This window comes from Chiloscyllium plagiosum, chromosome 38, assembly GCF_004010195.1.
Source record: "Chiloscyllium plagiosum isolate BGI_BamShark_2017 chromosome 38, ASM401019v2, whole genome shotgun sequence".
NCBI lineage: Eukaryota > Metazoa > Chordata > Chondrichthyes > Orectolobiformes > Hemiscylliidae > Chiloscyllium > Chiloscyllium plagiosum.
Window position 1 is genome coordinate 23,958,314 of NC_057747.1, and position 15,692 is coordinate 23,974,005.

The 15,692-nt window shown below is 39.3% G+C and overlaps 2 protein-coding genes across 2 annotated transcripts in view; both read right to left on the minus strand.

Moving 5' to 3' along the window:
* bloc1s2 (biogenesis of lysosomal organelles complex-1, subunit 2) overlaps positions 1-272 on the minus strand; it is a 15,420-nt gene extending 15,148 nt beyond the window's left edge. Inside the window, exon 1 of the mRNA XM_043679149.1 lies at positions 85-272. Within this exon, the coding sequence (XP_043535084.1) occupies positions 85-250 (166 nt within the window). The 5' untranslated portion in view covers positions 251-272. The remainder of the gene's footprint in view (positions 1-84) is intronic.
* A 1,809-nt stretch (positions 273-2,081) lies between these two features.
* On the minus strand, positions 2,082-10,304 carry LOC122541923 (heterogeneous nuclear ribonucleoprotein D0-like). Its single transcript, XM_043679150.1, has 5 exons — positions 10,147-10,304; positions 9,393-9,524; positions 9,113-9,206; positions 7,115-7,282; positions 2,082-2,456 (listed from the first exon to the last, which is right to left on the minus strand). Exons 1-5 carry the CDS (start codon positions 10,243-10,245, stop codon positions 2,404-2,406), a joined length of 546 nt encoding a protein of 181 aa, XP_043535085.1. The 5' UTR covers positions 10,246-10,304; the 3' UTR covers positions 2,082-2,403.
* Positions 10,305-15,692: the final 5,388 nt, after the last annotated feature.

Sequence of the window (15,692 nt, forward strand, 5' to 3'; positions counted from 1 at the left end):
GGGAGGGGGTCAGTGTCGGGGGGAGGGGAGCGGGGTCAGTGTCGGGGGCGTCAGTGTCGGTGACGAAGCTAGCTCCCCGCTTACCTGTCCGCCTCCCTCCTCCGACGGCCTCCACCTGCTCCTGGTCGCCGGCGCCCACCGCCAAAGGCGTTACCGGGGCACACGGCGCTGGTGCTGCCGGCTGCCGCTCCACCTCCTCGCCGCTCTCCTGCTGTCTCAGCTCATCCTCCACCGCCATCGCCGCCGCCATCTTCCTCCTTCCACCCCACCCCCAAGACCAGCACGTGACCCTCGGCTTCCCCCTCCACCAATCAGAACAAGCCGAGTTCGCGCATGAGCCACCATGCCCAGCCAATCACGTGATGCCCCATTGCCCCGCCCCCCCAGTGGACTGTTGTCGGTGGTGAGGGTCCTGAGTCCATTCAGCCCATCAGACAAACGTTACTGTGCACCTTGCCCCACACATTGGGGTCGAAATGATCAAATAGAGGGTGGTTGTGAAATGTTTGTACAGCAGAGTTTCTGATGCTCACTGGCTGAAATATTGTCAGATGCAAAAACAACCAATGCATTAAAACAAAAGCTACAGAATTGCTGTAGGCGAAAGTGGGTACTACAGATGCTGGAAAAAAAATCACAGGTCAAGCAGCATCCGAGGAGCAGGAAAATCGGCGTTTCGAGCAAAATCCCTTCAACATGTGTGATTAGTGAATGAGATTTGCAATTGCATCCAACAAATCACTAAGTGTAAAGTACTCGCTTTGTATATGAAATCAAAAGTAGTAATGTGTAGTAATGGCAGAGTCATTGCAATCCAATATGCAGTGATCTTCTGGTATCCATTGCAATTAAAGCCCTTCCTGCTGAAGAGCTTTTGCCCAAAATGTCAATTTTCCTGCTCCTGGGATGCTGCCTGACCTGCTGTGCTTTTCCAGCACCACTCTAATCTTGACTTGCATTGCTGCAACCTGCAGCAGTGGTTACGAACAGCAAACTACAACAAGACTGGAATTTTTCTTGGATTCTGGATCAGTGGTGCTGGAAGAGCACAGCAATTCAGGCAGCATCCGACGCTGCCTGAATTGCTGTGCTCTTCAGCACCACCGATCCAGAATCTGGTTTCCAGCATCTGCAGTCATTGTTTTTACCTCGTGGTATTTTTCTTGATGAACAGTCACCACAGGCAAATAAATGTTTATGCTACACAAGTAAGCCTGATTATAAAGCAAAATACTTTAAATCTATGCAGGTGCAAACTTTCAAAAACAGTTTATCTTTTCTCCACCCATGATAAGCCTCATAGACACTGTAAAATTCTAGAATTAAACCTCACTACCATATGGAGTGCAAATTGATGCCACCATAGTAAAACTTTTAACGTAAATGAGAAAATTCAGCTCAAGACAGGAGAGAACTTGTTGAACTCCATATGTGCCAGCTGGCTGTGAAAATATTCTCGATGCCACTAAACATAATTAAGGTTTTATCTGTAACCAATGCCACAGAGGTGAACCACCACACAGATCATTATTCTTGAACTCACATCCGCAAAGCACCTTGTACTGCAAATGAATGTCAATAACGTTCATTGGTGCATTTGGGACAAATTGTCCTTGGGATAAAATCCAATGTAACGAGCTTTGACCCATTCTGCTGCCAAAGAAATTTACGTCAAATGTATCCCATCAGGTAATACAGCCCAACTGTACAGAACATTTTAAAATGTGGACTATTATAATGCAAACTCAGTCACAATTTATCTTAATTTCAGTGAACACACAAAGCATTTAGTTACAGTGGATACCAGAAAATCACTGCATATTGGATTCCAAAGACCCTACCATTACTACACATTACTTCTTTTGATAATTTCACATACAAAACAAGTACTTTACGCTTATAGAGTGATTTGTTGGATGCAACTACAAATGGATCACGGTGACCATATTTAAAGAGTATCCTATCTCATTCATTGATCACACATTCCATACATTTAAACTGTAGCTCATTCACAGGTACTGTTGTAATATAAATTTTAATGATGGAGAGGGGAGGAATGTTAAAATAATAGAGATGCCATGAACACGTACAAAGGTTTTTATTTAATCACGCAGGAGGAGTTACAAATGGAAATATTTCACAGAGCTCATACACCAAAAAAAACATTTTCCCCTTACATCTGCCACACTGATCCACGATGTGCTCACCAGCAGTAAAACTAAATGGTGGTACATTATATTAGTTTAAAAACTTCACACAACAACTTTTTCTCCTTTACAAAAAAATGTCACAGTCATCAAATATTACTTGCATTTAAAAATTACAAAGGAAACGCAAAAAAGTCCACCAGATCCAACACTGCCCATAATGCAAAACAAAATTTGTGACAGGTTTCTTCACTTCTTAAAGGATTTCAAAAGATGTCCATTCCCTCTTGTTATAATAGTTGCTGCCACCTGGAAAACAGAAGGAACAACATAGCAAGGTTAAACTTCTATCTCAGTTTCTATTTAAATAAAAGAGCACACACTAACTGTGTGAAGTACTGGGCTGGCCGAGACATGTTTTCTCTATTTATCAATATGTGTTTAGCAGATTTGATGAGCAAAACTATGTTTTTTTTTGGTTAGTAGTATCTTCAAGGAATTATCCAAGTCCTCCATGCTCTTGGGCCCAGCCTTCAGTTGTTAAGCCAACTGCATTTACAATACATAAACTATATATCACACACGGCAGATGCTGTAATATACAAGTCCATTAACATTACAGACATGAGTCACTCATCACTACTGTGCTATAGAAAGAAAAAAGCAAGCATTATTTAGCAATTGGTAGTACATTATCAAATTACACACTATTAATAGAAAGCACAATGTGTAAGAACGGCTTTATCCATTGAAGAAACAGGAGGTCATGGCTATATTACCACTTAACTTGAGCCTGTAAAGAAAATATTGCTACATAATTTTATTTTTAAAAAAGGAAAAACAATGTCTGCGTGAATGAAAGTGTATAATTAGAGTTTTTTTTTAAACTGTCTTTAATCTTTATGGTGAGACAGAAGGTTGGAAGAGACCATACCACAGGGCATCTCGAATTCTGTCCACAATGTGCAGGCTTGTGCGAATCGTGTGGTCATGGTGACATGGCCTGCAATGAAGCTCCCACTGGCAGGTACAAACATAACGGTACAAGTCAGAATTAGACTGGTAGAATTCGTATCAGGCTGTTGCTCTGATATTCTTAAAACCCATTATGGTACATTACCTGAGATCTTTTACTCATTAAGTGTTCAAATAGGTCTAGGTTATCCTTACACTATTTACTGCTGTACATATTTATGTAAAGCTCAAAAGAAAGAGTTAAATGGGAGAATAAAAACGTTAAACCCATATTTAATACTTAGAATAATGCAATATAATTGTACCATAAAATTATAACTGATTTAAAAATCTAGATTACAAAACACAGTTTAAAGAGCTAGTTCAATCTGGAAGCAAACAGTTAAGGTGACACATACCAGTTAAATTCTGCCAAAGTTCTGAATGGCTTTATTATTACTATTAGAATCTGAAAATCATTACCTACTTCAGAAGTTCACAATACAGCTTTGATTTTCATGCAGGACTTCTTTACATACCCATAATATGATTACTATCAAGGAAAACTTATGTTCCACAGACAATGAACAATTCAAAATGAAGCATGCTATCAATTTTTAAATGTCATCTGGGGTGCCAATAAGTCTGCTGTTCAATGAAAGGGACTAAGTTTCCAGTCCCTCATGCCTCTCCCTTTTTGTCGTGCCCTCGCAACTCCTATTGGCTGTAATCCTTGCAAAACTCTCCACTGCCCCAAGTGCATTTAGAAATTTCTCTGATAATCATCAGAAAGATTCAGTCAAATTAGAAAAATCAAAAAGGTTATATAAAAAAAACTCAAGTACAAAGCAGCCGGAATCCCATGATTTGTCAATTCAAAAACGTAAAAGGTGAGGGATTCAACCTTTTCGCAACCTAGGGTTCAACTTTATTGCACCTTACAAAAACAACGCTAAAGCCTACCATAAAGATCACCCTCATCACTCCAGCCAAGCAATGAAGGCCATTTTTAAAAAGTCTTTTTTTACACACAAGGGAAGTGGGATTCGCTGGCTGCCCAGCATTTGTAACCCATGTGTAATTGCCCCTTGAGGTGGAAGTGGTGAGCTGCCTTCTTGAACCACTGCAGTCCATTTGCTGTAGGGCCACCCAAAATGCCATGAGGGAAGAAGTTTCAGGATTTTCACCCAGTCCCACTGAAGGGGAATAGTGATATATTTCCAGGTCAGGATAGTGAGTGGCATTTTCACAGTAAAACAGCAACACATACTTTTAAGGACTATAAATTCTCATGAAAAGTGAATGGGGGTGTAACAATTTTACTAAAGCAACTGACCTCCAATTGATCGCTAAAAAAAAAGTTTTCACAACAGATCAGAACTTCACAAAAGGTTTCAGGTAAATTTGTGGTCAGGGTGTTTCTTTTTGCCTATACTGTACATACTAAAAATGTTGCTGCCTTCAAAAGAGTAAATGGAATGCAAGGGCAATTTTATGAACAATTTTAAAACCAAGCAGCGTTGAACTAGCTTTTCAATTACAAATGTACGTTTTCCTCAAGTATCTGCGAAACATAGGCTTTACCTTGTTCATGGAGAGCTTCGGAAAGGCCAAGTCATCTAGTAAGGCCTATACTGAGTTTGGCCACTTCCTCCTCCTCCTCTCCTAGGAGCTTTACCATAGGTGCCTGGTTGACCTGAAAGCAAAATTAGTTGAAGAAAAGGATTTGTCAACTCTCAAATTGTTGACTACCTTTTGAAGTAAACTTCTGTTCATCCAACACCTTATCAGGTATCAGTTTGGCTCAACCGTGTTCACTCGTACCTCTTCTGTCGGGGGGGCCGTGGGTCCCAAGCACCTTCTCGGATGTGAACACAAATCTAGTTTGATGTTTACAATGCAGAAGTGGTCTGCAGTGTCCAGGTGCCATCTTCCAATTGAGGTGCAATGCAGAGGTCTTATCTGCCTACTGTGATGTATCTAGAAATTTGCATGGTGTTATTCAGAAGAGCTAAGCGCTCTGGGCAACATTTTTTCCTTAACCACACAGCCAACACCAATAAGCATAAACAGCCATCTACCCCATCACAGTTTATAAGACATTGCTATGTATGCTTAAATAACAGAAACCAGACGGTAGAGGTACTTCGTTGGCATTGGGTATGGTGAGAATGGCATGCAAGTCTATTCACTAATCCTTAATGTTAAGATACATGCAATAAGTCACAACTTTCTCTCGACATTTATAAATTAGGCCTACATTCAATTCATGATGTCAATAATCTCAAGAGAAATTCTCGTGATCATAGTGGTGTGGCTGTATTGCAGCTTGCTAACTTATTTAAATCAAACCAGTAAGCCTTTCTTTTAAATGTGATGAGTTTATGCAAAGAAGGAAGAGATGTTCCTTTGTTCTAAAGTTCAGAATGCCTACCAGTTCAATTCAAATTGAAATAAGCTATTTGAACAGCAGTGCAATGCTGGCAGCAGACATTCCCATTTCTTTGAACTCAGTTTTTAGATATTTTTCCAAACAACGTTCACTCTGATCTGTTATTTTGTATGGCAGATTAGCAGTTTGAGCAGAACTGTAGCCGAGAGTTTGTGTTGTAGTGCTCAACTGCCACGGCTATATACAAGATATCTTCTCAGGCTAAAGATCCAATTTAACTAGACACTCATATTAAACTGGTGCCCAAGAAGTAACACTGACAATTTTGAGCAACAGTGAAAGGGTGATCATTATTACTGGCATCCACTGATGTCCACATTTGGTGCAATTCTTTTCTGACACACAAACTTTAAAAATCATTGACTCAGTTGTTTGGGGATTTGAGGAAGCTTTAAAGGAGATTCCAAAGTTTCTTAATGGAGATCACTCAGAAATGAGGGATTGCATCATGTTACATGTATTAACAAGCTAACTAGAGAGGAGATTCCTGGAATAGTATAAACTTTTCAGGACATAATGTCCAAAAGCAAGGACAATTTATTACTCCTCCTCCCAGAGACAGTAACACCTTGTTGTTTTGATTCTTCAGACACCCCACCTCAGCCACGTGAGCAACACCTTGGCAAACAATTGATGGCCTGCAGCTTTGCAGTCAATCCTGATTGTGTTCTCATCCAATGTCTCTTGAAGTATACTAGGAGTGGAAGCCCTTGCAATATGCTTTATTGGATTCTCCTGCAGTGTTTTAGGCCAAATCCAACATAAACTATGATCACTGGTATCCCTCATCTTTGAATCAGGCTATAAGTCCAAGTTCCACTCCAAGGGACTTGAGCAAGAAATTTAAGCCAACGATCCTGTGCAGTACTGAGGGAATACCTCAGTCTCATCTGAAAGAGGGCACCTTAGACACAGGTTTCATTTGTTGTGGGTGATCAAGATCCTAAGATACTACTGAAAGAGCAGGTATTCCCTGGTATCTTGGCCAACATATGTGCCTCAACCAACACTGAAAATCAATACTCTGATCACTACTGCTGTCGGAGGGACTTAATTATGAGCAAGTTTGTTGACGTTAGTGGGTGCACCGCAAAAATAACTTAACTGTAAAGCTCTTCGAGATGTGCCAAGAATGTGAACGGTGATACTGAAATGGAAGTCTTCTTTTAAAAAAAAACACTGTCCAAGTGGAAATGAATTAAATGATGTATAATAGCCATCCTTGGTTTATTTGGTTCAGCAACTGACAATCAGGTCACGAAGGTTCAAGCACAAATTTGGGCAAAACTACAGACTTACTTTCATTTCAAAAAAAAAAAAGGCAAACATTTCCTTTTCAAAGTTCCTTGGAACCACATACATACTATAGTTGATCTGTGACCCACTACCAGAATGAAATCTGCTGATGTCACTCACACCAGCCGCTCTCCACTTTGTCTCTCCTTTCTTGGCAAATAAATTGCCACTATGGATTAGCTGACATCAACAACTCAACAAAATGACAGACCAAGGGACTACTTACTGGATTTTTGTCAAGCAACTCCTGATCTATGAAACTTACTGTTATAATCACCATATCCCTGTCCATAACCATAATAGCCATAGTTGTATGCTGGGTAGTCATAGCCACTATATCCACCATAATTCTGGTTATAGCCATAGTTATAATTTCCATAACTTGGGTTCCAATAGTTACTGTTGTAGCTTTGACTCCACGTCTGGCTTTGTCCTAGAAATGGCAAACACAAACAGTCAGCAATTCAAAACTGTTCATAGTTATAACCTCTGACATTAACTTTGCTTCATTTAAACTTCCTGAAGGCCCAGATAGGATCAATGTTGATAGGATGTTTTCCCCTTGCTGGGGAGTTCAGAATGTGGTGTCACAGACTTAGGATAAAGGACCATTTAGGACAAGGACAAAAAGAATTTTCTTCACTCAGAACGGGTTGTCTCTTTTTCCCTATCCGAGGGGAATACTATGCTGAATATTTTCAAGATAACAATCAATAGATTTTGAAAACAAACTGAAGGAAGGAATATGTGATAACATGAGGAGGTAGAATTGTGGTAGTTCAGCCATAAACTTATTGAATGGTGGAGCCAAATGGCTTAACTTAGCACATATTCTTTAATATGCAAAAATAAACTAAAAGAAATCAGATGAAGTGGTTCTCTTCAGAATTGCAGGGTGAGCAAGACAAATTTTTGAGGGATTCACTTATCTCAATCTCAGCCATAACTGAGTTACATAAATGAATAATCCCAGGGAAAGGAAGAAAAGAAAGCATTAGTTTGGCTGAAACAGTCATATTTTACCTCATGGAAGGAGACTGCAGATTTGGGCCCTTCTCAGAACTTTGGCAAATAGTATAAATAGAAACTGAGGTAGGTCCATGTTGTCTGTCAGAAATCTCATCGCCTTAATAGACAGCCAGAGGATCTATCCACATGTTAGGGTCACATAAGAGACCCTGAGACATAATTGATTAGCCAACAGTTTTCCTCACATTCCTCTGAATCACTAACAAAATTCCATTCATCCAGTCATACATAATATTTTCAATGTAAGAAACCCTTGCCTGCATTATGACTAATTGAAAGTCAGAATATGGGGCTGTCTAAAGACACAGTGAAGTGCTTTTAACCACAAGCTTTTCTCCCACATCATCAGCGTCTTTCTTCCCAACAGACTACAGTTAACAAGGGCGAACACGGACCAGTAGTCTGACTGAGCAGGGGATGGCAACCATGTCCACTGTCCCAGACAGAATACAAGAACAAATTGAGAACGTGCACTCCATGGCAACATTTCCTCCAATTTTCTTTCTAGCTGCATGAGTCTCCAAGGACTGTGCATAGTAACAATTCCTGGAAAGAGCTGTTAATGCCGTGACGGGCTTGCCAATGCCAATCACCGTGCGTAGAACATCGGCACATGCACACAACCTGAGAAAACATGGTTCAGTTTTATTTTACCATCTGGTGAATTCATCTGTCAAGTTAGAGATTAATAATCTCAGATTCCACAATGAAATGGAAAATATTAAACTCATGCAAGTAAGGTCAGAAGATTGGATTCAAGGATCAAGAATGGAACCAAGAATAAACATCTTACTCTCAGGAATTTGTGGCACACCAGTTAGGAATGCTCAATAATGAATATGGATGCCTTAAATGGAGTATGGTCCATTTCAGACTGGTTAATAATATCTCCTTGGTGAGCACAATGTTCAACTTCAACACACATACGGTGTTATAAAATAAACTTGTGGGAATAATTTCAGAATTCTCGACTTGTGAACTCAAGCGTAAAACTTAACTTAATCTCATGACTTCAGTTAACTCTTTGGATTTTTCACTTCAAGTCACCTCCAGGAATTTACCATTGTCTTCATACCCACTTAATGAACACATGCATGGGAGTGGTTATTTCTACAAACCCAGTGTCATATCTGCTACAATTCAAGGATCGGGCCTCTATAATAGAAACGCTGAGTTATGACCTCAGAGTTGTACTGGGGTAGCTTCCCATGGTGAAGATCACAATACATTATACCTCCTCTACCTCTTCCTCTTCCAGTGAAACCACCTCGACCTCCCCATTGCTGCTGTTGGTATACTTCTTTAGGTTGGGCCAATTTGATTTCAACCTTCAGGAAGAAACAAAGAACAACATTTACGTTTGGATACTGCAGGTCTTGTATGAAAACGTGTTAGAATGTGAATGGAGTTGTGCAGCTAATCATACAATCTTCGATTGCTCTTTAAATGAAATGACTTACAGGATTGGACAAGTATCTGCTACACAATCACTACAATAGTAAAACATTTCCCACCTTGCTTGTTCCAACATCATGGAATTTCTTTTCCATTATTGTCTTCACTGGATTATCCTCTTTGAATGTGATAAAACAGAATCCTCTTCTCTTGTTGGTCTTTGTGTCCATAGGGAGTTCAATAGATTCAATCTGCAAATAAACAAACCTAATTATCTTGTTCAGGTATGGATGTGTACTAATGTTCCTAAATTCCAAGACAGACAACTTTCTTGCCTTTGCACATAAACAAATTGTCAATAGCAGAAATTAACCAGCATATCTAAAAAGCTTCAAAACCTCTTGAATATATCTTTTTCCCTCCTTTCAGAAAAGGATCAGGATCCTCAGTGAAATCAGGAAATATATAATTCCAAATATAGCACCTTGCAAATTAATTTTCCACAGAAAAAAGTGATTGTGCTTGATACAGCATTGAAAGCACTGTGAGAAGAAACTTCAACCAAACTTAACATGCAAACAGGAGATTCAAAATGGAGAAAAATGGACATTTTAAAAGTAGATTTACCCACTCAGTTCCCAGGTAAACAGTAACAGCACTTCAAAACAATCATTTGGGAAATTATGAATGTGGAACTAGACTAAAACTGTGCAATAAGAAAAGCCTTTTAAATCTTGGTGCAACAGAAGTAAGCAATATCATGTTAATGTGACTCCTCAGACTAATTAGCATTCAAAAATAAGCCTATTTACAACATAAATAAATTGGCGTACATAAATAGTATACAAGCCTTCAATTTAATCAAGGTCTTACCTCTCCAAAGGTTCCAAAATATTCTCTCACTTTTTCTTCCGGGCAATCAGGGTCCAAACCACCAACAAAGATCTTCTTAATTTGTTCCTTACCCTTCATAGCCTGGGCTTTCTTGGGATCAATAACTCTCCCATCAAGTTTGTGTTCCTTATTCAGCACCTGAGTGTTAAAACAAAGAATTTATACTGTATTGATCGAATGTATCATACTTCAACCTGCAGATTACTGATAATTGAAATAGTGAAAGGTAATATTCAAATTTACAAGTGAAATATATTTGATAATTTCAAGTAGTTTTTTTGACCATTTGTAATCTTATTTCTCTTTAAAACTTTCTCTTCAAATTGTAAATCTGTCATATTAATTCAAGCTTGAAGGCCACTAGCTAAACATGGTTCAATATCTACTTGTACAATTAAACAGCATTCAAAACCTATCGTCCTTGGTATTGAACCATCTCAAATAAAGTTATAACAGATTACATTTATCAATGTATGTGTGAAAGAGATACACACTCACTGAAATTAATGTTAAAAATAAAGCTGCAATAAAGTAAAATTGTGATTCAGCCTCAATTTAAGATTAACCAAACTTGGTTTTCATAGCAAGTTTTGTCCTCTCATGGCCCAAATATTTAGACAATCTACACCTTTAAAAGTAGAGGACATACTGTTACAAAGTAATGTAGATTATCATCTTTTTTTTAAAATTGATTTGGTAAACAGAGTAATGCTTACTTCCTCTAAGGCAAGCATATTGTGTTGGTGCAAGGATGATAAAACACAGCTGACCAGATCCACCTCCACATTCAATAAAAAGCATCTAATCTACAAGAATAAATTTACATTTTACATAATATAATACTAATACTGATGCCCAGAAATTAATGGTTGGCTCAGTCTATCAGAAATTGTTATTTAAAAAAACTTGGCAAAGTGTTTCAGCTTGCATTCGACAGGACAATTCATAAGATTGCCAATAAAGGAGAAAAATATTTACACCATATAAGACTGGAGCAGTTAATGATGACTGACAGTTAACTAAATAAACTGTTCAGTCTTGCAGTTGCTCCATATTATTTATTTGTTCTTCAATCATCTTCAGGTAGTAAGAATGGGACTATTTGTCAAGATTCCAATTCTTCAATCCAGTTGTCGATCCTCCAATGAAACAGTCTCGCCCAGCTGCTGCAGTACAGTATTAGGTTTCAAACACAGAAAACATTCACACCAGGCACTGACCATTTTTAGTCTGATCTAGTGGATTATCAACACCTTGTAGTCACAAATAAAATGAGTAAGTTGACACATCAAAACCTTGGCTAAAAGGGTTAAGCAGAGGTTGGCATCGTGACAACCAGTGAGTCATCACTTAACCTCCTTCCATCAATAATAAGGCTAGAGAGAGGTTTTTGGATTACTCACCCGTCACCTGGATGGAAACAACAGCAACCGCACTCAGAAGAGTGACATAATCTAGGAAACTATATTTCTTATTTGCCTTCCCTACTATTGGACTCCCTTACTGGTGCACGGCGTCTGCAGTAAATATCAGCTGCAGAATGCATGAAAACACTCTCCAACACTACTTATATTGCATCTCTCAGCCTCACAACCAAGGAGAGCACTGTTACCACCAATTCACAACATAACTTGACAGGAAAAGATTGAAATATGATTGATAGGATGGCAAAGTCGTTTGGAATTTACCCCGATGAAATTGTAGGAACAGCAGCATTACAGGAACTGCAGGACAAGCCAAATGCACAAAATCCTGTTCGGCCTGCAAAACTGGGAGTTGCTACTTTTTCAGCATCTTGTCAATTACACAGTGTTAGTTTAGATTAAACTTCGGGTAATTCTATTTAAAATTAATATGAGTAGGCATCTCAATATGATCAATACTAGTAGCAAATTTAACCAGTCTAATTTCACACTAAAATTCATGACTAAGGGAAGTCTGAAATGCCAGGGATGCTATCTGTCCAATGTCAGCTTAAAACTAGGCCCCATCTTGCTTCTCAGGTGAACATAAAAGTTCCCCTCCAATATTCAACTAGCATCACTAAAACTGGGTACCTGGCAATGTTTTACAGTTCCTTGCTGTTCACATATTGTTCGCATTCGCTCCACGATTACAGGGGTAACTGATTCAAAAGCACTTTAGGATGGTCAATGATTGTGAAAGGTACTTTATAAATCTAAGAGAGAGAGGGTATTCATGTGTCATCTCAGACATTTTATGTATAAGGGCATGCATACATAAATTTAAAAGCTTGCATATTACAACTGAAGTGAACTGTTTAACAAACAGTTGCACATATTCAGATTACCAACACATCTAATATGGCAGCACCCATTTCATATTATTCTCAAGTGAAATATTTCACAGAATACAAGGGTTTCCCTGGCTTCATAGTCAAAATTCAATTAAGCTCAAGTTTTGTGTCACTTCCCTAAGGAACCCAACAAAGCATATATGCCAACCCACCTCCCAACTCCAATTTTGCTGCCAATTAAACAAGCTCTTGTAAAGGGTTCAAGTCCAATCATTATCATTGCCAAAACACTGCTTTCAGAGCTACTTTCAGAAGAAATTCATTCATCACAAGGAATATTTCACTCAGCTAAGAATTTCCAGGCATCCAAATTCATCTCATGTACTCACAGCTGAATATTCGAAGATCAGGATAAGTTGTATCTGTTTTTGCCATTCCCCCATTCCCCCCACCCCCCACATTCCATGAACAATGAACCATCAAGTGAAAAAATGTCACTAATTTTTGTACTGGGCAAAGGCAGCATCACAGTAAAATCAGTTGCATAAAATTACCTTCCAACACTACTGAAATTGTATCTCTTAGTCTCAACCAAGGACAGCATTACCATTAATGACCTTTAGGGTAGGGAACTACTGCCTTTACCTAGTCTAGCCTACATGTTACTCCAAACCAACAGTCACGTAACTGACTCTTAACCATTCTCTGGGCAATTGGAACTGGGCAATAAATGCTGGCCCGGCCGGCCATGTTCACATCCTGTGAATGAATAAAAGAAAAAAACGCTGCTGGAATTCCAATTCCAACAGTTATCCAATGATCTCTGAAGAAAATTAAACCCAAGAGTAGGATCACTTTAGCTCTGCCCTGGAAACTATTTAACCAGCATGAAATTGCCACCATCAGAAGATGCTTTGAAAGAATTAATGACCATCAGAACCCTCAATCAAAAAAAGACCAAGCCCAAGACTACTGCACATATTCAAAGAGTCAGAAGAATGAAGATGGAGATAAGGAAGAATCTTAATATGCCAAGGTCTAAAAAGTCCATTCCTTCCTGACTAAACAATGATGTAAAAGACAGCAATATGGAAGTGAGGCAAGGGCATGGGAACCAGAGCAGTAGGTCAGAAAGTAAAATAACTGAAGAGCAGTCTGAGACGAAGGCCAGTAAGACTAAAAGGAAGAACAGGCAGTCAGGATGGTTTTTTGAAATAGTATGCAAGAACTCCAACTAGGGAAGGCACCATAGCAGACCTGGTATTGAGGAATGAGCCACACCCAAGTGAAGGAAGTTTTATGGGGGAGCACTTCGGGAACAGTAACCATAATTCTGTAATTTTTAAGTTATGTATGGATAAGGATAAGAGCAGTCCTCAGGTCAAAGTACTAAACTCAGGGAAGGCATCTACCACAATATTAGACAGGAATTGGGGAATGTAGACTGGGGCAGCTGTGTGAGGGTAAATGCATATCTGGCACGTGGGAATCTTTTAAAAACAATTGTTTAGAGTTCAGGATGAGCGTCTTCCTGTGAAAATGAAGGATACGGTTAGCAAGATTCAGGAACCTTGGAAATCGAGATCTCAGTCAAAAAGAAAAAGGGGTTTTAGGAAACTAAAGACAGAAAGAGCCCTCAAACAGCAAATTAGGAAGGCTAAAAGGTGCCATGAAATGTCTTTGGCAAACAGGATTAAGTAAATTCGCAAGGTCATTTATGCATGTACAAGGAGCAAGAGGGTAGCTAGGCAAAGGTTAGGCCCACTGAAGGACGAAGTAGAGAACTTGTGTATGGAGCCGGACTCAGTGGGTGCGGTCTTCAACAAACATCTTCGCATTGATATTCATGAAGGAGAGGAATATGGTGGATGATGAGTCTCAGAATGGAGGACGTTGACATTCTGAGGCAGGTCAAGATACAAAAAAGGTGGTGGTGCTGCATGTTCTGAAAAGCATTACGGTAGACAAATCCCCAATACTTGATGGAATCCATCCCAGAATGCTGAAGGAGATTCTCGCAATCCTCTTCGCTTTCCATGGTTCACCAGTCTTTGAGTCATTCGCAAATGTACCAATCAGGCCATCTGCAATCTCTTCCAAATCATTTATGTATGTTACAAACATCAGGGTTACCAGCATTGATCCCTGTGGAATACCACTGGTCACAGATCTCCAGTCAGATAAGTACCCTTTCACTGTTACCGAGAACATTACAGAGCCTTGTACGAAGCCTTTGTATCCTTTCTTGTCACAGGTGAGGTCCCAAAGAAATGGAGAATAGTCAACATGGTTCCTTTGCAACAGAGATAATCCAGGAAATTACAAAAGGGACCCAAATGTCAGTGATAGGGAATTACTGAAGACAATGTTTAAGGGATCCTATCAGATTTACGCATTTTTGGAAAAAAATTGACTTAAAGTTTGTTCTGCTATAAGGGTGCATTTCATTAACACGAATTTGCTATAATGCGATTAAACAACTGGGGACACTGTTTCTAAAACGCAGTGCATTGGTTATAATACGATTCCAGCCCCGTTAGGTTAAATGGTGCTATTACACGATTTCCCTATAAACACAGAATTGCACGAGAATGGAACTACCATGCTATAGCATAACTCATGGTATTAGCAATAGTAGCATGTCTTTGTGCAGTATCTCCCAAATTTTATTGGCTTTTTTGAGGAAATGACAAATATGATTTGAGATTATGGCAGAAGATGTGGTCCATATGGACCATAGCAAGGCCATGAGGAGGCCATTTGGTGAAGCCACATACGATTCGGGGCGAGTTGGTAAGATGGATACAGAACTGGTTTAGTCATAGAACGAGAATGGAATAGTGTAGGTTAGATGGGCTTTAGATTGGTTCTACAGGTCGGCGCAACATCGAGGGCCAAAGGGCCTGTACTGCTCTGTAATGTTCTCGGTAACAGTGAAAGGGTACTTATCTGACTGGAGATCTGTGACCAGTGGTATTCCACAGGGATCAATGCTGGTAACCCTGATGTTTGTAACATACATAAATGATTTGGAAGAGATTGCAGATGGCCTGATTGGTACATTTGCGAATGACTCAAAGACTGGTGAACCATGGAAAGCGAAGAGGATTGCGAGAGGATACAGCGGGATAGAGATAAATTGGAGACCCTGGTGGAGAAATGGCAGATGGAGTTTAATCTAGCCAAATGCAAGGCGATGTATTTTGAAAGATCTAATGCAAGAGTGAAGTATAGAGTAAATGGCAGAACATTTATTAGCATCAACATA